We start from the raw sequence: 26,302 nt of genomic DNA, 5'->3' as shown, positions 1-26,302 counted from the left end.
GTGGAAGGAAGGAAGGAAGGAAGGAAGAGTGGATGATGGATGGATATGAACCAAAATTAAAAATACATTGACTTTATGTATAATCATTTACATGATGTATATATATATATATATACACATGTGGGGATTAACTAGTGTACAGAGCTGCACAAACAGCGACAGATCTGATGAATCTGATAAATAAGATGTGATCATATAATAAAGTTGAGCAGAGTAGCTTAGCATAAAGACTGTAAACAGCTTGGCTCTAAATCTGTCTTCTCTAAATTTAAATTATCAAAAGTAAAATACGATAACAAACCTGTAATTACGGAAGTGTAGCTGAAATCAACAGTTTCTATATTTCTAACGTGACGGACTTGATGCAGAATTTAACGGGACAGTTGGGCCTTGGTGGAGGAAGCGACAGTTTCATCAGGAACAGAAGGAGCTCAATAAAATAATTTTGTCCGACCTCCACCTCACTGATCACAGGAGCACGTGGAGAAAACCAGCAGGTGAGAAAGCTCAGACACTGGAGACGTCAGTGACGTGCACACGTCAGCGGATTCTGAGACGACACCATCACAGGAGACGTTTACTGTCAACAAAAAGACAACCTGCGTTTTTCAGCCCAACGTGATAAAACCTGAAACTGAGGAGACAAAGACAACACACATGGATAAATAAATACCTGTGGTACGCAGCAGGGAGGAAAGTAACACAGTACATGGAAGTAAGTAATAAGATAATAAAGCAGTTTTAAAGGTTTAATTAGTCAGAAATAAGTTTGGGGCTGTTTTAACTCATCTTAATAAAGTTAAGAACCTGAGTTCTTCCATCACTGGTTCTGTTGGTTTTATTTTTTACTTCTGAACTCACATCTTCATTAAAATAAAGGTTCTGCTACTGAAGCTTCGTGAGCTGAAACAAGTGTAAGTGTGTGTGTGTGTGTGTGTGTGTGTGTGTGAGATCATCTCAAGGACATTTGAAACAGCTGCTTCCGTCTGTTCAAGAGCCCAATGTCACCACAAAATTATGTTTTTACAAATCAATCCTGAGGGAAACATGAAGATCTGGACCACGACAGAAAACTTCATAACAGACGTCAAGATATTTCAAACCCATGAATCACATTTTAATCAGTATCATTATCGCTGGTGTGTTGTTCAGATCAGTAGAAGTATCAGTGGTACTATTTTGATTAGTCATTAAAGTATTTGTTTAGTATTTATTAAAGTTTTCTTCCTTTAATATGGTCTATATTAAAATATACATTAATCTCACCTTAATTTACCTCCAGTGGTTGTTTCAGTTGATTCATTTGCTTTAAATTGTGTGTCGCATATATTCCTAAAACTTCTTACTTTTACTCGTGTTTGCTATTAGGCAAATTGTGTTTTTTTTAATGTTTTTTCTATACGTTGCTATAATATATAAATGATGTCTCTACCTCGATGTAGTTAAAATAAAGGTTGAATCAAGTTTTAGGGTTTTGGTTATTTTTTTACTGTTCTCTGTTGTTTCACTGGACAAACTATTCACTGATCAATCAAGAAGATAATCAGCAGATTAACCGATAATAATCATTAGCTGCTCATTATTAATATCAATAAAACAACAGTGGTTCTATTTAACTGGAGTGAAGAGAAGCGACAGAAGCAGCAACAGCAGCTATAAGTAGAGAAGGAGGAGGCAGAGGTGATTCTGTGTGAATCATTTCTCACCAGAATATAAATATAAACTCTGCCTGCTTTTACCAGATTCACCAAAAATATTTTTTCCACTTCTGGGGATAAAAAAAAAAAAAGAACCAACAGGACTTCCTACGACTCCAGAGAAAAACAAACCGAGGTCAGAGATCTGGAAACAGATTAAAAAACATCTAAAGCAACTTTAATAGTTTTTTTTTTTTTTTCTTATTTCATCAACAACAAAAATTAACAATAGAAAATACAGACGGACAGAAAGATGGAGAGAAAGAGTGAGAGAGAGAGAAGGAGAGAGAGAGAGAGAGGGAGAGAGATGGGTCCCGAAACCAGAACAACAGAGTGACAGGACGGGTTGAAGGAGAGAGGGATGACTGAGGGAAAAGATTCACTTGTCTGTCAGTCATCAGTCCATCACTGCGGCTTCAGGATGGAGGGATGAAGAGTTCTATCTCCTCCTCCTCTCCTCTCTCTCTCTGTTCTTGTCCCTGTTCTCTTTATTCCTCTCTCGCTCCCTCTCCCTCTTCTCCTCTGGCTCTCGCTCCCTCGCTCGCTCTCTCTCCCTATCCCTCCCTCTGTCTCCCTCTCGCTCCCTCTCTCCATCTCTCTGCCTGCCTTGAGAGTCCATTTTCCGCCTCCTGTCCTCGTCTTTGCGCTGCAGCTCCTCTTCCTCCGGTCTCTCGTCTCGTCTGCTCTGGTGGGTGCCCTCGTGTGCACGCTCGCGCTCCTCCACCTCACGTGCACGGCCTCTCCCGTGCTTCCTCGCCTGCTTCTCGTCGTTACTGTCATCCTCAGCGTTCTTGTGTCTGCTTTGCTTCTTGTCAGAGCTTTTGTCCTTCTTTTTCTTCTTGCCCTTCTCTTTCTTTTTCTTCTGCTCACTTTGTTCGTTTCTCTTCTTCTTCTTCTTGCTGTGTTTGGCGTCTGAGTCTGGAGAGGAAGAGAATAAATAATCACTCGTCTGTTAACCCGTCACTCTCTCTCACTTTTCTGTCCATTTTTGGTTAAACAGGGTTTCAGCAGAATTAATTTAGAAGCATTTCAACTTCACTCAGAAAGCAGTTTAATTCATCGTCATGCCAACAAACTTATAAAATCTACTTTCAGAACTTTTTTCCATGTTGAGCCAAGACATTTTGGATGAGCACAGGATTTTATTACCCAGAATTCCTAAGTGCACACCAGGACACAATGAAATCCAGGAAATAAATCCAGACGTACCTGAGCTGCTGCTGCTGCTGGAGGAGGAGTCGGAATCTGAGTCGCTGGAGGAGTCTGAGGAGGAGGAGTCAGACGAGGACGAGGAGGATGAAGAGGACGAGGAGGAGTCCGAGGATTCCACTTCCTGTTTCTGCGTCATGATCATCTTTGGAGCGTTTTTCAGATGTTCCCTCAACTCGTCCCTGAGAGAGAGAGAGAGAGAGAGAGAGGGAGACGTTTATGCAAATATAAACTGAGACACAAAACAGCAACCGGGTTCAGAAACCTGACGTATGCACATGGAATCAAATATTAAAACTACAACGTCGTGTATATCCTGTGTGTTTGCGTCTCTTACGTCAGTCCTCCGAGTCCGATGGAGGTGAAGAAGTTAATGGCGAAGCGAGTGTTTCTGGGATTATCACGAGGGAACAGACCTTCAAAGAACGGCTGCAGAGTCCTGGAACGCACAAGACGTTAAACATTAACACAATTTTGTTTTGCCTGTTTTATTCTTCACGACCAGCAGGACGCACTCTGCTATCATCAGGTGTGAGCGTGTGTTCGTACTGGTCTTTGAGCCTCTGGTTGAGTCTGGGGAGGCCCATGTAGGCACAGAGCTCCTGGAAAAGGATCTTCACAAAGATCCTGCTGGACGACGTCGTGGTTTCCTCACTCATCCTGATACACTCCAACACCTGGTCGAGAGACATCCGCCGGACACAGCAGACAGAGAGAGAGAGAGAGAGAGGGAGAAAACTCAACCAGAGAGAAAAAACTGTGTCGTGTGTGTTCACCTGAGGTTGGTTGGACTCCAGTGAATTTAATGTGCGTACGTGTGTGAACACTTACACTCCAGGGAACTGAGTCTGTGTAGAGCAGGTGAGCGAACAGTCGAGCAACGTTCCTCAATTTGTTGGTCTCAAGTCGATGAATCGTGTCGTACTGCTCCGCAAAAATACCCTCAAAACTCTCCATGTACTCTTTCTTCAGGAGACAGAACCTCTGCAAACACACACACACACACAAACAAGATCAAACTTCAGAACTTGGCAGAAAGTTGTTGAAAAGTTCTGATTAAACTTTTTACAGACATGTAGACTTTCCACAGAAACAGGCAAATAGTGTGTGTGTGTGTGTGTGTGTGTGTGTGTGTGTGTGTGTGTGTGTGTGTGTGTGTGTGTGTGTGTGTGTGTCTCACCCCGGCCAGCAGACCGAAGAACTTCTCGTAGGTTCTCTGTTGAGCGCAGCAGTCCAGGATCATGTTACACAGCTCTTTCTGTTCACACACACACACAAACAGAGAATTATACATATTTACGTGTCACAACTTCTGAGACAGCGTCTGCATCTTCTGAAGCTCAGATCTGAACGACCTTCTCAGAGGTCAGTGAAGGTCTGGAGGAACTGAAGTCGCTGTCATGACTTAAAACTTCTGTCCAGATTGTGCAGGAAGAACCAAAAACCAAACAAACGGACACACACAAAAAGATATCGAGCTTTTTATTCGTGCAGCTTTAAGTTTCTGTTGTCACCATCCTCCTGTTCGCCACTAAAATATTTTAAGACGCACAAGGTCCTGGTCAATGGAGAAGTCTTCGTCATTCTTTTTGTTATGATTAGTGAACATTTGATTATTCAGAGATTCAATGAAAAAGTGTTTTCAGGACTGAGGCTGCACACTCAGTACGTCTGAGAGGAAAATATGTTCAAGGGCAAACTTCTTAAAAGGGTGTGTGTGTGTCTGTGTGTGTGTGTGTGTGTGTGTGTTCCAGCTGTTGTGTTGAGTGATTCAGTCCTGATGCTGATGAAACTCTGTCTGGCGAGGTCACCACACAACCTGTAGTTTCCACTGTTTAACCATAACATTCACATGCAGACTCCAACACGTCTCCGTGTTATGATTTGATTTCTCGTCATGTCCATCAGCAGCTCAGATGGTCGAAGTTAAAGGTCGAAGTTCACAGCGTTGAACTTCAGGTACAGAGCGAGCAGCTGAGAACAGGCGTCTGTCTGTGTTTGAACTGAGCGACAGGGGACGAGTTCTAACATTTAAAACTCTGGAGAAGAAAGAGGCGACATCGTGGGACCGACACACAAGTTGTTGAAGTTGTGAGAACTTCTTCCTCATTACTAGAAGACAGAAAATATCGTTGGAGGCAGACGACCGCCCGCTCTGAGTCTAGAGGTTTCTTCTAGTCCTTGAAGAACCTCTATGATTTTTAAAGTGTTGACCTCCTATGTAACATGCCTTGAGATAAAGTATATTATGATTTGGCGCTATACAAATAAAATTGATGTGAATTATTAGTTACGGGTTAGATAACATTAATGTTCACGACGTGTCCCAGATATTACTCTTAATTGGTCTCCTGAGTTACTGAGCTGGCACAGACACACGTTAGAGTCTCTGTATGAAGAGAATCAAAAAGTCAAAAAACACAATCAAGAGACAGAAAATATCCATAAACAGACGTAAACACGAAACTACAAGTACACGAGGACGCTGATGTCCATCGTCTCTGAGGTGGGTGAGGGGCCTTTTATCAGACTGTGCCACGGGGCTCGGAGCTGATTGTCGTCTGACACACGATGTTTCTCACAGCTTTCTTTTCTCCACACACTCACACTCACACACACATGAGCTATAAACAAGCATCACACACACACAGCAACATGATCACACTGATGCTCTTCATCACCTCAAAAAAAAAAAAAAAACATCTGGAACCTTTCATTACAAAATCCTTAACTTGAGTATCAGCGCCACCTTCTGGTCAGAAATGTGTTTGAATGACAAAGAGATGTGGTATTAATGAATAACTTGGTATATGTCTTATATGTAGAGCGATACAATCATTAATGTGATTGTATCAGTGAGTGTGTGTGTGTGTGTGTGTGTGTGTGTGTGTGTGTGTGTGTGTGTGTGTGTGTGTGTACTCACCGTCTGGCTCTCAGGAAAGTCCATCTTGATCAGTTTGTGGGCGCACTCCTCAAAGTCCAAACTACACAAACAACCAGTCAGTCAGTAACTGTGAAACCCTCTTCAATTAAAGCATGGTAAGTAGGCCACACACACACACACACACACTGACACACACACACACACACACACACACACACACACACACACACATCTTTAAATATTAGTCCAAGTTCAACAGATTTAGCAGGAGCTGTAAATAACTGCAAACACCCTCAGAGACAAGTGAGTCACTGATCACTGTGTAATTCTAAGTGTGTTATTGTGAGTGTGTGCACATGTCTGTCCATCATTATGACATTTTGAGGGTAAAGACTTTGTCTTAGGGTCAGAGTCAGGTTTAGGTTTGGGTAAGGTCTCTAGTTGTGATGGTTGAGTAATGGTAAGGGGCTAGAGAATTCATTATATCAATGAGTGTCCTAACTACAAGAGGCGTGTGTGTGTGCGTGTGCGTGTGTGTGTGTGTGTGTACCTGGACTGAATAGCGAGGTAGATGGTTCTTCTGAAAGCAACCAGGTTGACTTCAGTCTTATCAAAGATGGTGACCTTCTCATCTGACGACAAACAGAGACAGAGGATGATGGAAGATGTTGTTGGGCTTTTTGTGTATAATTTTAAAATCAGGTTCTTTATGACATAATAATTATATAATATCACAAAATTCAAGTCCGTGCCCTTCATGTCATACAAAGCAACTGGGGAGCGTCTTTTTGTTCCAGCCTTAACTTACAGAACACAAACTTAATCTTTAATATTTAAAACATCATCAATGTTATTTATCTATCTTGACGTAGCCGCAGCAGAGACGACATCGTGCATCTGATCTCACAAGCCGAGAAGTAAAAACCTCTCTCACCTTCTCCGCCTTCCTCGTTCTCTTCTTCCTCATCTTCATCTTCGTCGCTGCCGTCTCCCTCCTCTCCTGAATCGCTGCTGCCCTCGTCCAGGATGTCTGTCAGGAGGAGGTGGCAGCGGATTGGTTAAGACTGTGACGGAGGTGACAGCTGATTGGGCAAAGTGCAATGTTTAAGCGCGCTCTCACCTCTTTTGATGGTTTTGTATTTCTCCTCGTTCTCCAGGAAGTCTGGGTCCAGCTTGAACACATCTGAGTGAACACGAACACACACGTTAGGATTAGCATGTACACACTTATTTCCGAAGATGATCGTAGCGTCCCGGTCTTACTGAGGATGTCCTCCAGGTTGTACTCGTCGTCCAGTGGCAGCATGTGGGTGAACTGGTCGTCCTCCTCCACCAGGTCCAGGCCGTCTGGGATCACTGGATGATCTTTGAAACCGTCCTTCCTGATGGCAAACATCACCTCAATCATGTACTGGACCCTCTTATCGATGGCCGACTCGTGGAGGACGTTCCTGAGACGCTCGAATATGGCTGAAAAAAAGAAAGACAATTTAGTAGATAGATATTTTTCGATTTATGTTTAATTTCTTGTCCCAAAAAATAGAAAAACTGATCGGTAGAAATAAAGCTACTGATATAACATCCTCCTGTTTAATGCTCGGAGCTGCAGTTTACCGTTGATTCCTCTGGGGGAGACCTCGGTCAGCTTGAGTCCACATTCTTTCAGGAAGGAGATGGAGACCTCAACGCTGTCGTCTGTCGGACGCTCCAGCAGCAGAGTGAGCATCTCCAGACACAAAACCTCATGGGCCTGAGGGCGAGAGACAGAGAGCACGAGGTCAACACACTTCACGAGAGCCGAGCATCAACACTCAGACCTTCCATCAATGTCCGAGGAGACTAACTTACCACGTTCTGGTTGATGAGGTGAGCCACGAACTTGGAGGCCGTCAGGCACTGTAGCTGGAAAACAAAACACAGACTGATTTTAATACTTCACTGATACTAATGATGCAACTTTTCACACCTTCAATGACGTTCATGATGCAGATTCAAACACATCTGGTATTTTTTGTGTATTAGCTCCAAGAAATTACTTCTCCGTGGTCAGAGAGTTAAACTTCAGGCAGGCGTGTACCTTGAGGTTGCGGCGGTAGCTCCTTCTGAAAGCCAGGATGAGACGCTTGAGGATCAGCTCTCCAATCTGAGGGAACTTGGAGTTGATAATGGCAACGACGGCGGCATAAACATGGGTGAAGATGGGAGACGCTGCCTGAGCCTGCAGCACCGAGCGAGCCAAGAGACCCCTGAGGGGAGGGGGGGGTCAGTCAGACTACACATGGCCTCCATTGTGTCAAATAAAATATAATTTATAAACATTGAACCTTAACTCAGATGTTAGTGATGTTATATTGAGGATTCTTCAGTTTGGATATCGTAAACGTGCAGCTGTTTGTGAGTGAATGTTTTTATTCACCTCCCCCTGATGATGTTCTCCTGGAGCAGCTCCTGGATGATGTTGACGATGTTGGACACGTTGACTTTGTTGATCAAACCGTTGATGGACTTCTTCAGAGCCTCCCAGCTCATCCTCTGATAGGCCAGGCTGCTCTTGTCGGTGATTTGCTGCTGCATCATACGCAGCTTGGCGGGGGGGATGTAAGCTCCACCGGTCCTCGTCAGGATTGGGTCAAGCTCCTCCTTCTTCTTCTTGACCGGCGGCTCATCTGCCGCCACCGGCTCCTTGTCTGTCGGAGAGGAAGCGGAGCGGCCACGCCTCCTGCGATCCCACTCTTCATCTCGATTGGTCCGCCGGGGAAAACGGCCGTTCCTGTCATCGCGCCGATCATCATAGCGATCTCTGCGAGGAACAGAGGGAGACGAAGTTCATCAGCAGACAAAACTGTTTAAAAACACGTGTTACTACTTTCAAATCATGATTTACTCGGACAATCGGATTTTAAAAACTGAATTATCATCGAGACCGACTCATGATTCTCTCGTCATGTTTGTCTTCTTCAATGTGAACGATTTCAGATCTGTGTTGTTAATAACACTCAGCTTGAATTAGATGAAAAATCCACTGAATAACAAAATGATTACAAGCTAATCACGCGCTGTGAGCTCTGTGTGTGTGTGTGTGTGTGTGTGTTACCTAGCATAGCGCCCTCTGTCGTAGCGCTCCCGGTCTCGCTCCCTCTCTCTGGACCTGGACCTGTCTCGTCCCCTGGAACCAGATCTGTCTCTTCCTCTGGACCGGGATCTTTCTCTGGACCTTGACCTGGATCTGTCTCGTTCTCTGGACCTTGATCTGGATCTGTCTCGGTCTCTGGACCTTGACCTGGATCTGCCTCGTTCTCTGGATTTCGACCTGGATCCGTGGGATCTAGATCTGGATCGATCTTGCTCTTTGGACCTGGATCTGGATCTCTGAAACAAACAAACGAAAAGAGTGTGAGTTGTGTGTCTTTCCATCTTTATGTTAAAATGATCTGGATCAATCTGAATGCAGGATGGACAAACTGTCCCTCTGTACATCAAGTACAAGTTGGTACCCACAGTGAATATCTCTGGATGTTGGGTACTGACCGGTGCATTTAAACACATGAAATGACAGTAACGACCTTAGTCCATCTTACTTTGATCTGGGCCACGCTGCTCCTGAGCTTCCTCAGCACCCCGTTATGTTCATCATCTTCATCACTGCTGGTGCTGTCGTCTGAGCTGCTGGAGGCCGGGCTCCTGGAGGGGCTGCGGCCTGCAGGACTGGCCTGAGGGGAGGGCTTGTCTTTGGGGCTGCTCTCGACCAAGTCGGCCTGTTGGGGTTTCTCTGCTGCTGGACTGGACTCGTCTTCTGAAGATCCTGAAGACAAGACATGAAGATAGGTATCAAAACTACAGCTACTAGGTAGTGCTTATACTTTTACTGCAACAACACAAAGGAGTGACGGCAAGTGTTACTCACCACTGTGTTCTCTCTGTGCAGATTTGGGACTTTGGCTTCTGCCTGGAGAGTCCATACCTTAAAAACCCACATGATTCCATTATGACACACAGGTGGAAGAGTCACATAGAGCTGCTGCGAAGGATTCTTTTCATTATCAGTCTCCAGATGAATTAACTGAACCACAATAACTAATAAATAAACTCATTTAAAAAAACAAGTTGATTTTACAATCGACTGAATTATCTGCTTCATTTTCTACCACAGGAGAAAAACATTCAAACTTGTGGAGCAGGAAACTGAATTCATCTTTCATAAAATGATTTAAATGACTGTACAAAGTGCAATTATTGTTGTTTCATTTCATCTCTACACTCATCACATATCAAATCATACATAAAGTTAAACATGATTCTGTTGATTAACAATTAAATATAGTCAAATTCTTCATTCTGCAAAAGGCTGAGATCACATCCTATTCTTATCAAAGCCTGAATTTGACTTGTACATTGATTCTGTGTCTCAGTATTTAGATTTTATTACTATGTCTGTGGTTGTATACAACACACAAGTGTATTTTAAAGAAAACTATTTTACGAATTACATGAAATGCTTAAAGCTACTTTCTGTCGTTCAATTGAACTTTAGCTCGGTTTAAACTGTTGTTGAACATTTTCAGTGTTTGTCTGATCCTCATCTCAGAGACCGGATCAATCACACGTGCGCAAATATTAAACCGAGGATCTTGTGTCAAACTTTAACACTAAGTTTTTATTTCTCTCCAACGTCCGTCAACACGTATCGCACAATGTAGAGACCGGAAGCAGCGCGTACGTCTAAATGAATAATTGACTCCAGTTGCTTCAGAGAAGTTATGAAGACACTGACATGACACGAGAGAAACAAAAACATCTCCACAATCACACAGACGTCTCAGCTTTTATCGCCATGTGTGTTTGGGAGATGAAGTTAGCTAACCTGCTAATGCTACATCGACTCTGCCCAGTGGAGCTGTGAAAGAGCAGGAAGTGAAAGATTTCAAGGGGATTTTTTTTTTATCGATGGAATCTTTGTGCTTCGTCTGTTTTTTTTTAAACGTTTTAATTTTCTCACCGTTTCGTTCCCGGACTTTTTGTCTCTCCGTCAAATCAGAGTCTGTTCAGCGGCGGCGATATCCGAGAAATGCTTCCGGGTCAGGTGCAGCTTCCGGGTTTCACAATAAAAGTTTGAAAGGTGATGACTGTTTTCGGTGTCGCCCTCCAGCGGTGATGATAATAACTACCTCCTCATTGCTGCCGAGCTGATCAACTTTTTTTTATTTTAATCTACTTTGTGCACTTTCTTAATTTTATTTACATTTTTTTTTACAAGGTTTCAACCTTTTAATGTGCAAATACGTCATATTATTTTCATTTTTTGTTTTATTATCCGCTTGGTGCAAGTTTGGAAAGTGGTGCAAAACCCAGAGGAGGGTCTCATGAAGTGTTAAACCATGTACCACCCTTCCTTACTTACAGACACACACACAAACAGACACAGACACACACTCACAAACACACACACACAAACTCACAGTAGCACACGTCTGTACTGAAAATAAATACATCTTTATTATTCTCATCTCTACAGAGTGATCCCTCCCTGCATCCCACAGACAAGACATCAGTACAAAATACATATCATTATTAATAGACAACAGAAAGAGACATCAATGGAAAACAATCGACACCAACGGTCAGACGGTAACGTGTAATTAGACGTGTGTGATGATTGATCAGTGGAAAAAAGGAAAGAGACGTAAAAAGCACAAAGAGCTCACAGTGAGTGTTTGTCCAGCAGAGCAGTTTGTGATCAGAGAAATATGATCCAAAAAAAAAAGTTTTCTACAAACACAAAGTCAATAAACGATGAAGAGAATCGATGACCAAAGGTCCAGTTAATAACGATCTGGAGCATTCACATGATTGAAAGTTCACAATTGGCCGACTGCGCCTGCTAAATTAAGGCTCCACATCGTTAGTAAGTCGACCTCTGAGTCTGATTTTCTTTCTATTGCTCCCAAAAGATCCAGAACGGACGTCAATGTACACAAAGTTCAGCTTTCAGTAGATAATATCAAACATCTATTGTGAGTCTGTGTGGAATTTTTCACAACTATTACAAAGATTTATAAAAAAAAAAAAAAAAAAGGTACATGGGGTGTGTTTGCTTTGACGGACAGGTCTATCAGCCAATCACGCTCAGCTGTGGAGGGTGCTGAGAGCTTGTTTCACATCAGCTACGAAGATTCTTTGACCTTCGGTAACTGATAATAATAAACCTTTGAGTAAACACGTAGACAATACACAGAAAACAGAAGTAAAGAGAGTGTTAATCAATTCATCAGTGATCGATCAGTCCTGTGGAATCTGTGAAAAAGAAAATCAGTTTCTCCCAATAAAAACTATCCCATAGTTTCCGATTAACTTGTGTTAAACGTGCAGGTAGACAGTTTGTGCTGAAGTGGTGCGGGATGTCTGACCACATCTGAAATGTTAGCAGTGATTTCTTGGTCATTTCTCCACAATTATCGAAGGAATCAGATTATAGTGTGTGTTCATATTATTGCACAGATTTGTCATCAGACAGCGTGAAGCTAACATGCTAGCACCGCTAAGGTTTGGGCTACGCTGCCCGCTCACTAAGCCCCTCCCTCTAACCTGTCAATACATCATCATCATCATCATCATCATCATCATCATCTCCACTGTCACCGTGACAACTTACCAAAACCTGCTGCTGCCATTGAGGACCTCACACACTAACCTCATCACCTGCTCACCAACAACCAATGAGAGTTAAAGGAGCAGCCACGAATATCGTCGAGTTCAGGACGTGTTTAGCTTAGCTAAGCACAAACACTGGAAGTGGGGGGAAACTGCTAGCCTATCAATCCATGCTCCAACAAATCTAACGAAGTTTACAAAAACTAAACTCAATTTAAAATGCTGAAAAAGTTACTGTGACAAAGATCTGTTGAATGTTACGATCGAAGCTGGCAGAGAAAAACATGGAAATGAACAGAATCAGCGGTGAAGGAGGAAGAGTGGCACGACTGACGATGATGATGAGGATGATGATGATGATGAGGGTGGTGATGATGATGAGAAAGTGTCAATAGTTTGACTCCGTCTTAAAACCTTTCATGATTCGCTGAAATGTGCATGGAATGAGTAACCTTAAGGTATAAAAGAGTTTGAGCCTCGGCATTTCCCCCCAAAAATAAAGAATTTCTCTCTCACGTGAAGAAAGATTAAAAGACGATTAGGACATTTAAAGTATTTCCAAGGGAAGGCGATCTCCTGTGCTCCGACAACACATTTAAATACTTGTTACTACTAGCTACTAGCTGTATTTAGTAGGAAAACAGAAATATCAGAACATAAATCGTATGTTAGTGGTGGAGGAGATGATGGCAGTACTGTAAGCAGTACTGTAAGCAGTACTCGTAGTTATATTATACTTTTAGTGGTAGTAGTTCTAAACCTGGCATTTGATCAGGTTAGAAAAAGTAAACAGGGTGTGGGGCAGAATAAAAAACACATGAATGATGGCTCACAGGGGAATGTATGCTGGAGGGGGCGGCGTGAACAGGCTCGTCCAGACTGGCGTTCCCAGCATGCATCAGACCACTTTCATCAAACCAACTGAGACAGCGGGCGCCACCTCTCTTCGTCCTGTCGAGCGAGCGTGTTAAAAACCAGGGGGGCGGGGTCACAAGCGAGGTGGGCGGGGTGCGTCACGTTTCATCATCAGTGTTACAGACATACAGTGTTACAGACACATAGTGTTCCACACAGACAGTGTTACTCAGCTATACAGTGTTACAGACGGACAGTGGTGCTGCTCAGGCTGTGGTTGCTAAGGCTGAAGGCAAACAGGAGAGGGGGTGGTGCTCAGCTGTCGCCATGGCTACAGGTGGTGTTGTCTGGGGGGCAGGGGCGATTGCCGTGGCGACACGGCAGCCAGCAGCTCGCTGTAGATCTCCCGTCGGACCTCCTGCGCCACGCTCTCTCGAATCTGGAGAAAATGTGTGTAAAAAAAATAAAAATAAATTGAGACAAATGTAAAGTGTCTCTAGAAATGTCACCAGACATGTGTCAGAAAATCTACGACAGTCACCTCTCTGATGAGCTGCTGCAGGTTCCCCACTCCGACTGCTCCTGCTGCTCCTTCCTCTGGAGCTTCTCCACCTCCTCCTCCTCCTCCCTCCCCTCCAATCTTTCGCTCCTCTTCCTCCTCCTCCTCTGCTCGTGTGTTGGGTCGAGGAGGAAGGACAGGGGTAATGTTGATCGACGCCCGGTACACACCCTGACTCTGCTCGTGGTCTCTCCCTCCTCGGCCTGGACTGGACGATCGGGAGGAGGGGTTGGTGGTGGGGGTGTGACCGTCGTAGCTGAGCTCTGATTGGAGGAAAAGCTGCTCTCTGAGGAGATCTGACACCTGGAGAGATCGTAAAGTTTGTACAGTAAAACAAACTTTATCATTATTGAGGCATTATTGACTTTATATTACTGACGTGAAAGTGTGTGTGTGTGTGTGTGTGTGTGTGTGTGTGTGTGTGTGTGTGTGTGTGTGTGTGTGTGTGTGTGTGTGTGTGTGTGTGTGTGCTCACTCACCGGCTCCATGGCTCTAAGTGCAGAGGCGGTGGACAGACTGTCAACACTGCTGTCTCTATGGAAACCCTGAGGGGAAGAGAATTTGCATTTTTTTAAAACATCAACAGTTTGATTTTATCATAATTAAAAATGTTCAAAGTTTCACAGTGAGTTGCATCATATAAGGAGCCTGGTTTGGTGAAGAGCAGAGTTCTTATATATCACAGTATCATCTCAAGTGGAGGTGGATTGAGACTGTTGTGTGTATAAACTCTTGAATGTCTTGTGTATTTTGTATAAATATATATATATATATATATATATGTGTATATACCCTTTGTTGTGCCAGTCTGTCTTCCAGCTGTTGTTCCAACTCCTGCAGTTCCTCTCTGACTGCTGATCTCAGAGACTGAAGCTGCTCTACCTCCAACCTACACACACACACACACACACACACACACACACACACACACACACACACACACACACATACACATACACAGACACACACATTATCACATATACAATACACACACTTCAGAAAAGTGTGAAACACACAGTTAGTTGTTGTGAGTCACCTGTCAGAGGGGCTCAGGTGTTTGTAGACCATAGCTTGCTGTCGCATGATTGACAGCTCCAGATCCATCATCTGACTGCGGAACAAGTTCAGACTCCGCCTCTTCTGCTGAAACTCTGTCAACGACTGAAAGGGGGGGGGGGGGGGATAAAGTGAAACTGAGTTTATTGATAACGACGAGGACAGTTCACTCTGTTGCCTCCAGCATGGAAACAGTCTAACTGTATGTACATTTGAGGTTATGCAAATCTTCACTGTTTATTTATCATATAACTATGAACACAGAAATGTGGTATGTATGTCAATATGGAGCACAGGGTCCTGACATGTGCTTTAGTTTCCTGGAGGGAACTTGATTTTTGGTCTTAAACAGCATACATGAAAACAAGAGGAGGGCAACTGATGTAAATGGCCGGGGTGTCGAGGAGTGACGGTACCTGGTGGCTGGGTAGAGCTGTGGTGTGATCACTGAACGTGTCTGGAGTGTTGGCTCGGTTCTGCGTGGAGAGGATAGTGACGTCACAGAAGGAAGATGAACACAACAAGATGATAAATGAACAAGCAGGAGTTCTCACCAGGTGGATTGAAACCACACACAACAGTCCTAAGTAACAAGAGCTTGAAAGACAGGGGTTGGGACGGACTAACCTGGCTCAGATTCTGAACTGTCCCTCTGATATCATGCAGAACTCTCCTCAGCTGCATCTCGGTGCTGGATGGACCCTGGCTGTGTCCAGGACCTGGAGGATGGAGCCCTGTGTAGACGCTGTGGCCCTGGCCGAAGGGGGAGGCCAGGTCTGGGAGGAAGCCTCGAGCAGGAGGAGCAAAACCCGGGTTGAGGCCGTGCTCCGGACGACACTGAGGGACGGGGTGAGAGAATTCCATGTGTGGGTTTGTGCTGTAGCCATGGTAACCTGGGTAAGGCGAGGAAAACTGTGAGCCGTGAGGAGCGGCATGATAAGGTGACTGATGGCCGTATGGATGGTTGCAGCCCTGGTGGTGCATGAAGGGAGTTCTGGGATGCAGGTTACCCATACTGACGTAATGAGGATCTATGGAAGTAGACGGCTGATGCAAATTGGAGATGCTGCCAAAAGGGGGGATTGTGGGAGTTGTAGGCTGGTGAAGACCGGTCAGACTGGAATGGGGGTTCAAGGGTTGATTGTGGTGGTAATGGAGGTTGGGAAGACTGGCGTATGGATAGAGAGGGGAGGGGTACTCTGGAGGAGAGTTCATAGTGAAGGGCAATGGGTTGTGATTAAGACATGGACTAGGATTTGGACTAGGGTTTGTGAATTGGGCTGTGGGATTAGGATAACCCGACATCATCTGTCCTGGATTCCAACTTTGCTGGTTTTGTTGGAAGTGACCTGGCAGCTGCTGGTTAGAGGAGAGGTCAGGGATGCTCTGGGAGCTCCAGGAGTGGGTGTGGCCTCCTGGTGACCAATCAGGAGGAGGGCTGGAGCTCCTCAGGGAGCAGGGCGACCTCATCAGGTAGTTTGGGATGGGTTTCGGTGGGATGGGAGCATCTGTGGGAAGCCTTGGTGGCTGGTTCGATGGAGGGTTTATTATCAGAGTAGATAAACAGTTAGTTTGTCCGTCCACCTCCTCCTCATCCCATTCTTTGTCCTCTCCCTCCTCCGGGGTGTATTTGAAGGAGTACCTGGGCTGGGTGCAGGACGCCTGGCCTTGCCCAAACTGGATCCTGACAGAGGACACAACCCTGGAGGGGGAGAGGAGCGAGGAGGGCAGAGAGGAGGACCTCTGCATGGGGGACCTCTGCAAGCCACGCCTTCCTCTACCTCTCCCTGGGGTTAGCGGCGGCTCACTCGGCATGGGGTCCACGTGCGGCCCAGCTCCTCTCAGGTGGTTGTGTTTGGCTCGGATCAGAGCATTTACAACCGGAGAGAATGGAGTAGGAGGAAGATATGCATCAGAAAGGGCCACGTCCACAGTTTCTACTTCCTCTGTCGGTGGCTCTGTGTCTGTGGCTGTCTCGGGCTGATTCTGCATGAGTTGTGGTTCTTGTTCTGCAGTAGACAAGCTATGGGGAGCCTCTGGTTCCAGTTTCAGTTTTGGTTCCGCCTCTAGATTAGTTCCGTCCCCTCCCTCAGGTAGGGCTAACTCCTTCTCCTTCTCCTCCTGCTCCTCCTCCTGCTCCTCCTCCTCCTCCTCCTTCTCCTCCTCCTTCTCCTCCTCCTCCTCCTTCTCCTTCTCCTCCTTCTCCTCCTTCTCCTCCTCCTCCCCTTGGGTCTCAACCGGCTGCGTTCCCGCTGTGTCCCTAGTGAAATAGTGAGCTGTATACTGTGGAACCTCCTCTGAAATACCATCATTCCCGTCTTCTTCCCTGGAGCTACTCCTCCCATCAGCCTCCCCAGCATCACCGGGAGCCGACTCCTCCTCTCTGGCTTCCGGCAAATCGAACGCAGGGTGGTCTAGTGCGAGGGGCGTGGCCACATCTTGGGACGGGTGCGATGTCACCGTGGTCTCGCTGTCACAGCTGTCACTACTTTCCTGCACCTGATTAAAATGAATCATCCATTAATCAGTCGTCGTAGAAGTGGTGAAAGCTTTAATTAAACATCATGGAAGCGTCTAATACAACACACATACCTTGAGGTAGCTGTTGGAGTCGGCGGAGGGCTCCTCAGCAAAACCACTGCTGTCCGACTGCTGACTGACTGTCCTCAACAGATCTAAGAGAGGCATTCAAAAACATAATGATTAGCCCTGCAGTATCTCATCTGTCCAGCAGATGGATGAGCAGACTGATTCACATGATCATAATGAGACAGGACATGCACAAACATATTCACTAGATCATATGTATGAAATCAAAAGACAGAAGCTACAGCATTTGAATCTGGTTTAAGAATATCTGACTGATTTTAGACTCAGGGCCGAATTTGATTTGCTAAATCAATTAAGTAACGTAATTTAAAAAAACACGATATTCTTTAACTCATAAAAATGTATTTTCCCTTTTTATACAAAGATTAAAAAAAAATCTGTAAGAAATGCAGTTGATTTAAAATGTTGCAGCCAGGACAGAACGGACGTGACATGAGCCAACTGACATGGAGTAAGTCTGGGGGATCGGGGCCCTCTTGGAGTCTGTGGACCTCGGGCTGGTCTCCACTCGATCCAAAATTGGGCCCCTTCTCAAATGCACATATTTCTCTCAGTGGTTTCACACTACCCCTCTGGTTTACAGGTGGTGCTGATGCAACAACACACACACAGCAATTCCACAACAAAGTTAAGGAAGAAGAAGACAAAAAGTAAAGATGTAGACGAAGCTGGATTCAAAACTTTGGGGTTGAAATCTGAGGTTACGGTAAACTCACTTGTGGATCTGGAGGTTCTGGATGGAGGACCCTCATCCTCGTTACTCTGGATCTGAACAAACAGACAACAGACGGAATTTTAAAACAAAGAGATGCTGAGTAATGTCATTCAGGTTATTTTCAGTACAAGGTTTTCTACTTGGAGTTTAAATTTCAAACCTGAATGCACAAAGAACAAACTCAAACACCTCTTGTTACTGTTGGACTGTGAGAATGTCACTACTCTTCTGCATAGAAGCAGATTTAAACAACATGTCAGAACGCTTCAGACGACTACATCTCTGTGTTGGAGGAGGATGGAGAACCCAAATATTACCAAATTAAAGTACAACGAACCCAAAAGAACAACCACCCAAAACTCTGTACCTCTTCCATATCGAAGGAGTCTGCGTTTTCAGTGCGAAGCTGAGCCAGCTGAGGTGGGACCAGGCTGTGAGGAGTTTTCACCGGGGTTGAGGTCAGGCTCTTCTCCTCTTTGACCACCTGAGGGCCCTCCTCTATTCTCTGATTGGCTGACTGAAGAACCGCCGACTCTGGTTGATGGTCTCCATTGGCTGGTGATCCAGTGCCGCTCTTTTCAGGACTGACGGGAAAGTCGATTGTTAGTCAGCAAAGCATTTTTTTTAAATATAAGCTAATTAACATTAGCTACCATTACCAGTGCGTCCAGCAGTACCTGTTGTCCGTCAGCGAATCTGTCTCGGCATCCCCGTTGGTTTCCTCGGTAACAGTCGCCAGCGGACAGCTGTCCTTCTTGCGGGAAGACGGCTGTTTCTGTGGACTTTCTTGTTGTTTCTGACTGACTGTCTCCACCTGTTGGTCAGGACTGGTCCTGGGACAGTCCTGCTCCGGACCAGCTTGTGCGTGACCGTTGGTGTGCGTGTGATTGGACGGGTTGTGTCCGTTCAGCCGCGTGGGTTGTTTAGGTGTTTGTGCTTCAGGCGACTCCGAGGCGGCCGCGAGCAGGTTATGTTTGCTGATGGTCTTCTTGAGGAGTTTGGCGACGTTCAGAGCCGAGTTGCTCCTCTTCAAAGGAGGAGTCGGCTCTTCACCTGCTCCTCCATCTCCTCCTCCTCCTGGGAGAGACGCAGGAAGAACAGATCAGAAAATAACATTTATATTAACTGTAAAATAGGACAAATTTGAAGTATGAGCTTTGTCCACTAAGTCACACAAATAATAAATTCCCAGTTTGAGAATTGACAGTAGCAGCTGTGTTTACCTTGGTCCCTGGAGTTGATGCGTTGGACAGGTTGACCGGAGACCTGACTGTAGAGCTGGAAGAACTCGTTAGCTACGGTGGTTAAGACCTCGATCTGACGGAAACGACCTGAGAGTTCAAAAATAAAATGGAAGCAAATGAAACTGGCTGTGTTATGGTCGCTGACAGTTTGAGGACTTGAAACTGAGAACACAGGATTTCCCACAATGTTAGGAAGACTTGTTCTTTTAAGGGTAAGAAGTGTCAGTGAGGTCGAACATGTCAAGTATCAGGAAGCCACTGGATGTTTCCTGGTGTCGCTCAGCTTTGTTTTTAAAGAACTCCCTCCAAAAAACATCCACTTTACACACTCATTCTCATCCTCAGCTAATTCACGAGCATTTATATCCACAACTGCTTCATAAAAATGAGGAGATGGTTTTTTTATGTATTGATTTGCTATATTTGAACTTCCTATGATTTATCAAGCATTTCTACTTACAAACCTAAAATAAGCATAAAAACAGGTAGAGGACGATTATCCGACCTCTCTGGAAAATCCTCTTTCCTATATGGTGCAATATTTGCGCAGTCCACGACAAAATATTCAGTCGTACTCCTCCAAACATCCGTAAATGTTTGTGTTTGAGTCTCGCATGGGGCTTAATGAACGAGGGAGCGATTTCAGATACAACATAAGCTCCATCACTGCACCATGGTGAAGAAATGTATTCTCTATTACTGGAAACAGATGAGACTGTTACGCTTGTTTTAAATGAAGAATTTTGGAGTTTCTGCATTAAAAGACTGATAAACAAAAAGCTCCATGTTGGGACTGAACCCAGCCATCAATGTCACTCCACCCAGCGCCCCTTCTTCTTCTTCTATGGTTATGCAAGTCAAGCTGTCACTCTCATCTTTAACAGGATGATGACTTGCATACTTTCCTTCCTTCCTCCCCTCCTCCGCTTCATCGCTCGCTGTCCAAATACTTGTCAGTCTGTTATGAAACACGGAGATCTGTCTTCTGTCCGATGCTCTGTAAATGCCTCATAACTGGCTCTGATGTTATACAGCGACCCCCAGGCCTGCTGCCGCTTACTGGCTGACCTCTGACATCATCCCTACCTCTAGCTGCTGATCTGGTGGTTGATAAGTGTCCTTCGTGGCATTCAGTTACATCTCTGGGAATTTACAGGGAATTTATAATTGCATAAACTCGCATTTGGCATTTCCTGGAAAGCATAACTCATTTTTAAATATGAGCACACAGGTATGACACAACATGATACATATCTACAATGTGATTGTAATGATACATGTGTCGCGTGGATCTATAGATTATAGACTGTACATAAAGATGGCAGACGCTTCCTCTCATTGTTCGAACATGAGAGGAAGCGTAATAATAGTTTTTTCTGCTGCCAAAAAAATGATTGCACATTTAAAAAAATCTAAAACAAGCAACGAAAACGAAAGTAGAGAAAACACTGAAGTTAAAACACACAAACTACATATGAGTCAGTCGAACAGCCGCATCATTTCAGGCACATCTGCAGACGACTTCAGAACATGAACCTCTTATTACAGCAGCCATGTGTGACGATATTAATACTGTGTGTGTGTTTCCTGTCGACTGCTGACTCTGCACTAACGCTCATTTTTAGGATCCTCAAACAGGAAGTGAGGAATAAGAGAAAATGACACGTACGCTCTCTTTTTACTACTCTTCATCCCAAGAGATTCTTTCTGATGGTGAGAACAGGGCTTACATAACAAACAACACATGCACGCACACGCACACACACACACACTTCCCTGGGATCCAGGGAAACGATGGGACAGTATGAGAATGTTCTGGAAAAGAAGAAAGCTTCCAGGAACCACAGACAGAACAGAGACCGTTTAAGGAGCAGTTCACAGATCTAATCTGGATCTGTATGAACAGTTTTTTTTAACAAGTGTGTTCATTGAAATGAACCATAAACCCTTTTGCCATTTTGAGGTAGACGATGCTACACTGGCATCTTTATAAATACGTTAAGCACAGACAGAAAAGTTTCAGTCACTAGATGTTTAGATTCTTATTCATCACACAGTCTCACCCAGGAGGAATCGGCATCAGTCCCAAAATATTTCTGCAGCATGACAATGACCTTTAACCTGCAGCCAGACTCATAAAGATCTGCAGAGACAAAAAGAACAAAGAGTCCCGGAACATGGTCTGACCCCACAGAGCCCAGATCTCAACATCATCCGCCTGGAATCACACGAAGAGACAGAAAACACTGACACTAAATCCACAAAGTTCTTTAAGATGTTTGGAACAACCTGCAAACTGTGTGCAAGTGCAGGAAGGATCGAATCAGAAAGCATTCTGCAATATCTCCAATCATTCCTCTGGCAGACATTTTAACTGTAAGAAAAAGTAAACAATGCAATTAAAAACTGGGTCGGTCTGAGGGTGTGTTTTCACCTCAACTCAGCGGTTTGTTTTCAAACTCGTTAACTACTGTTGATTTTGTTTTGTGTGGAAGCTGTTAAACAACTGGACAAGAGATAATTAGCACAACATCAAACAGATGAATAAATACTACTTGGGAAGTGTTCTCAAAATAAGACGCCTGCAACAGAGATCTACATGCTTATGCAGATCATTTTCCAACTGCAATAGAATGAAACCACGATTGGTCAAGCGAGTGTATTGACCTTGATACAGCGGCTACGTCCTCTCACAACCGCACAAACTCCAGCTACAGATGTGCAGCGTTCATATCTCTAATATTTTGGCTTCATTTCTGGATACTAGGAGGAAGTAGGAAAGTTATTTGAAGAATGTAATAAATCAGTTACACATTAATGAATGAAAAAGGAATGTGTTATATTATTCCTCCTTTCGTGACTCAGCTGTCAGCTCATCGAAGGTGCTTTTAAACAGCTCTAGAGTCCACCAGGAATCAGACCAACACTCTTCTTTCTACACGGTCTTCGCTGGGTTTGCTTGGTTTACACCAGAGTTCAGCATTCACAGCAGCCAACAAACAAACAAACACACCACAGGACAACTGCCTCGGCTGCATGTGCTGCTACACAGCTCCCTCCCCGTGTCTTTTTTCTTACGCTACCACAGAGGGGCACCAAAGATGGATATCTTTTTTGACAGCGCGTTAACGTGACGGGTGTTAGCAAGTGAGGAGCGTTCTGATGGTGAACTAACTCCTCTTCAGCTTGATCCCTTTCTCTAAGCACATCTTTTGATTTGATCTCACTCGCTTCTTTTTTACCAGACAGACATGGGCACTCCTCTCCTCAGAAAGGAACCACTTGTGCCTCATTTAGTTGTTATCTGCAGATAACAAGGGAATTAGGGAGGAACTCCCGACATAAGCAGCTGGAAACAATATGCCACTTTCAGTGTCCATGATGCATTGCATCAGGTTTTAGACCAAATAATATACAGAGAATTAAATCTGCAGCCGGGCTACCGGCAGCATGCTTCAGTTACAAGGACGTTCTATGGCTCTGATGTTTTGTATATGAGCTTCCTGTCTACACCAGAGGTGGGATTGTGTTGCTTTGTGTAGTTGAACATCTGCTGCTTGTGATAACACTGCAGTGTAGGAATAGTTTCACAATGAAACATATAGCTTGAGGGGCAGCCAGAGCTGGAAGAGAGTGAGATGTTCATTCACATTAGGGCTGTCAATCTTCCTCTATAATCCCATAAGAATTTAATTCTGAATTAATTATAAGATTTAAATTCTTAATGAGGTTTGTATATAATTTGTTGTCTATTAAAACGATGTATCATGTATCCAGCTGCAGGTTTCAGGCGCTGCTTATCTAAAGATTACGTCTCTTGCTTTATTTTTGCTATTGCATGCTGGTGAAACTGTGCTTTTTATGTAGCTGCAGTGGAATAGTTGTTGTCAAGCCTCATGGTTAAAGGTTTGGATTTATAAACAAACTACTTCTGAAAGAGTAATTTTTGAAGTTCAGTTTGCCACATGTGGAGGAGGAGCCAGGGATCAAATCACCGACCTTTCGATTAGTGAATCACACAGTGAGTCACAGCAACCTCCCTAAAAAAATGTGGATTGTGAAAAATGTGCAGGAGGCTGTGTGAAACCATCAGGGCCACGACTCTTCACATGTATTTACTTAAGACGACAATAGTGACCACAAGTTAAAGGACAAAACCAGAAATGGAAGACGCTGCAAAATGGACGGGTCACATAAGGTCGACTAGAATAGCACTAAGTATAGCGTAACGGCTCAACAGTCCCAAATTTAATCAAGCTGCAGAAAGTTGCACATACTCTTAGATGTCAGTTCCCTGAATATGATGTTTTTCATCTAATTATTCTCCTTGAAATTAGTGAAAATGTCTCACAATGTCAAAGAAAGTGAAAATAAAATCCTGGATCAGCACCAAAATGAAATGGGTTGTTCCCCGACCCAAACCACACCCTTCCACCAAGTTTCAGGAAAAAATGTGCCAGTACTTTTTGTGTAATGCTGCAAACTAACAAACTAACAAACAATCGACTGCTGATGAAAACATAACCTCCTTGGCAGAGAGGCAAGTATACATTTACTGCTCTGAAAAACAAACAAGGAAACTTATCAACCAGAACGGCACAGATATAACTCTTAGTTAGAGACAAGTAGTTCCATGTGGAAGTAGAAGTGTTGGCTGTGCAACACTCAACAGTTTCAAACTGGTCAAATAATCGAGGTGACAAATCGATCTTTAAAAAAAACTTTCAACTGTGGAGTGATTCATCTTCTCACACAGAGGATCTTTGGTTGAACTTTTTTTTTTTTTTTTTTTTACAGAACCAAGGAAATTAAACTGTCAAGAAGAAAAGAATCAGCTGTGTGTGTGTGTGTGTGTGTGTGTGTGTGTGTGTGTGTGTGAGAGAGAGAGAGAGAGAGAGAGAGAGTGTCCGGGACAAACAGATCTTTGTCCTTGCTGCCGGTGTTGTCCAGGCAATTGGCAGAACAGCTAAAAGGGCTGAAGGACCCTACAAAACGACACAATAATACTGGGAACAGGACACGCACGCACACACACACACACACACACACACACACACTTTGAACTTCACTTCCTCTGTCTACAGTCTCGGGAAGTGAACCTCTGAGCCTCATCACTGGCTCCGTGAACCTTTCACTGCAGTAACCATGTGTTTGGGTGAATCAGACAACAGAACACGCAGTAGAACACAGTAGAGGCTGTGGACAGTCGAGTCATAAACAGTAGGACCCATGCAGGAGACATAAATGGACATACTAGTCAAAGCGTAGTTGGGGTTCTCCAGCTCCATGCGCTGCATCTGGGCTCCTAGGTAGACCTGCAGGTGAGCCACAGACAGTGATGTCATTGTAAAACAGTATCAACAGGTGCGTCCGACCTAATGCGGCGAGCGCAGCACTGACTTAACGTGATGCATGCTAGACTTTAAACGTATCCTGTAGCACAACCATTAAGTCTACGAGTTTTAAGTATCCAGACGATAAATCAGCACAAAGGTTTGTAGGACTTTGGTTCAGGTTGCTGTCGTTAGTACCTTGATGTCGATGCCTCGCGCTGACGAGGAGCTATTGAAGAACCTGGAGGGAACCTTCGAGGAAAGGTCGGGTTCTTCACGACCAAAACCAAGATTCAACAGGACTTCTTCAGGATCCTCCTCGTACAGGTCCAGCAGCTCCGACACACTATGGGGACACACGCACACACACATACAGTCAGTCAGTAACTCGGCCAGTGAGTCAGTTTACCGCTCAGTCATTTAGCCGGTGAGTTAGTCTGCTGGCTAGTTTAGTCAGTCTAACCGCAGGTTAAGTAGGATCTCCTCTGGGTGCTCGTCTGTCTGCTCCAACACCTCTGAAACTCTACGAAAACACAGACAGCCAGTTAGTACTTCTCACACAGAGCCTGCTGTTAGTGGGTAAATGGGATTGTTGTATTGTTTCTAGGTAGTGAGGAGGTTATTAAGTGCGATGGCTCAGCTCCTCAGGAGACCCACCCAGCAGTAGAGGACCAGTCCCTCCAGGAGCTCACTTTGCTTTTACATTGTTGTAAAAATATATGCACATCTTTTCTGCAGTGTTTATTCTGTAGAATAAAAGTTTTCAAATAGAAACGCCCAGAACATACGAGTATGTCTTTGAAAGGCTCATATCAGCTGACTTTTATAGGTTAACCAGTAAATTGGTCAGACTCTACATTTTTTTATTTTATGCATTTGATGGTTAGTTGCAGAAACTTTGTCACAGTTTCTTCACTGCAGCAACACAGCCTGGGTGTGCAGTGGATGAGTGGTGCCAATAAATGATGAATGAATTCTTGTGATTAGGGGTTCCTAGATTCCTGGAGAGACTGGATGTAGTGGGTTCAGGTGGAACATTCACAGCAAGCAAGAACGATTTCGATGTTGATACAGGCACCTGAATATATGTTTTTACGACTTGATCCGTTTGTTTGAACAAATCCTTCAGTGGAAGTGGCTCCCTGAAGGTTTTATTGTCTGTTCGTAACTTGTGGCGTTTCTCTACGTCGGCGCTGTTGTCTGAATATTTTTCATCCTTAAAAAAATCCCTTAATCTGCTGCAAATGTTGCCACACACCAAACTTTGTATTTACAACATACACCAGACGATGGGTTACACATGATGCAGCGTCCACAGCCCCTTACACACATTAGAGCACCGCCCAAACCTCAGCACCATCACCCACACCTCCCGCCAACCAATAATCACCTTCCTGAGACACAGTTATCTGCCACAGACTGTTAGTTCAATCAAACCTCTACCGAGGCTCCGATTTTAAAGATGTTAGTTTATTGTCAAAACTTGCTTCGA

At 44.4% G+C, this 26,302-nt stretch overlaps 2 protein-coding genes across 5 annotated transcripts in view; both read right to left on the bottom strand.

Moving 5' to 3' along the window:
- Positions 1 to 1,847: 1,847 nt before the first annotated feature.
- Positions 1,848 to 10,914, bottom strand: cwc22 (CWC22 spliceosome associated protein homolog). Its single transcript, XM_069533720.1, has 19 exons — positions 10,787 to 10,914; positions 9,695 to 9,751; positions 9,369 to 9,592; positions 8,885 to 9,159; positions 8,207 to 8,590; positions 7,868 to 8,036; positions 7,639 to 7,692; positions 7,405 to 7,540; positions 7,054 to 7,260; positions 6,911 to 6,973; positions 6,725 to 6,820; positions 6,341 to 6,422; positions 5,830 to 5,890; positions 4,087 to 4,164; positions 3,738 to 3,890; positions 3,456 to 3,583; positions 3,244 to 3,345; positions 2,907 to 3,088; positions 1,848 to 2,615 (listed from the first exon to the last, which is right to left on the bottom strand). The coding sequence occupies exons 2-19, from the start codon at positions 9,747 to 9,749 to the stop codon at positions 2,137 to 2,139; spliced, it is 2,928 nt and encodes a 975-aa protein (XP_069389821.1). The 5' UTR covers positions 9,750 to 9,751; positions 10,787 to 10,914; the 3' UTR covers positions 1,848 to 2,136.
- Positions 10,915 to 11,261: 347 nt separating this feature from the next.
- The window catches only part of itprid2 (ITPR interacting domain containing 2), a 28,505-nt gene continuing 13,464 nt past the window's right edge, over positions 11,262 to 26,302 (bottom strand). For 2 of the 4 annotated variants that reach the window (XM_069533719.1, XM_069533716.1), the window contains 14 exons: positions 25,009 to 25,156; positions 24,732 to 24,792; positions 19,456 to 19,564; positions 18,911 to 19,312; positions 18,601 to 18,817; positions 18,235 to 18,286; positions 17,501 to 17,583; positions 15,536 to 17,407; positions 15,325 to 15,384; positions 14,889 to 15,013; positions 14,645 to 14,741; positions 14,332 to 14,397; positions 13,835 to 14,155; positions 11,262 to 13,732 (listed from right to left, as the gene is read on the bottom strand). In XM_069533719.1, the coding sequence (XP_069389820.1) occupies positions 13,625 to 13,732; positions 13,835 to 14,155; positions 14,332 to 14,397; positions 14,645 to 14,741; positions 14,889 to 15,013; positions 15,325 to 15,384; positions 15,536 to 17,407; positions 17,501 to 17,583; positions 18,235 to 18,286; positions 18,601 to 18,817; positions 18,911 to 19,312; positions 19,456 to 19,564; positions 24,732 to 24,792; positions 25,009 to 25,156 (3,721 nt within the window). In that variant the 3' untranslated portion in view covers positions 11,262 to 13,624. The remainder of the gene's footprint in view (positions 13,733 to 13,834; positions 14,156 to 14,331; positions 14,398 to 14,644; positions 14,742 to 14,888; positions 15,014 to 15,324; positions 15,385 to 15,535; positions 17,408 to 17,500; positions 17,584 to 18,234; positions 18,287 to 18,600; positions 18,818 to 18,910; positions 19,313 to 19,455; positions 19,565 to 24,731; positions 24,793 to 25,008; positions 25,157 to 26,302) is intronic. The other 2 variants (XM_069533717.1, XM_069533718.1) reach the window with 2 other exon arrangements.

The sequence above is a fragment of the Paralichthys olivaceus genome, chromosome 10 (genome assembly GCF_024713975.1).
Source record: "Paralichthys olivaceus isolate ysfri-2021 chromosome 10, ASM2471397v2, whole genome shotgun sequence".
Classification (NCBI taxonomy): Eukaryota; Metazoa; Chordata; class Actinopteri; order Pleuronectiformes; family Paralichthyidae; genus Paralichthys; species Paralichthys olivaceus.
This window is presented reverse-complemented; position numbering and strand designations above follow the sequence as displayed.

Bases quoted from the DNA above. Each gene is read 5' to 3' on its own strand.
- cwc22 (XM_069533720.1), bottom strand. From the start codon at position 9,749: ATGGACTCTCCAGGCAGAAGCCAAAGTCCCAAATCTGCACAGAGAGAA. The intron at 5,891-6,340 runs GTACACACACAC...TTGTTTGTGTAG, and splicing joins TACCTCGCTATTCAGTCCAG to TTTGGACTTTGAGGAGTGCG. The intron at 3,089-3,243 runs GTAAGAGACGCA...TCTCTCTCTCAG, and splicing joins ATCGGACTCGGAGGACTGAC to GGACGAGTTGAGGGAACATC.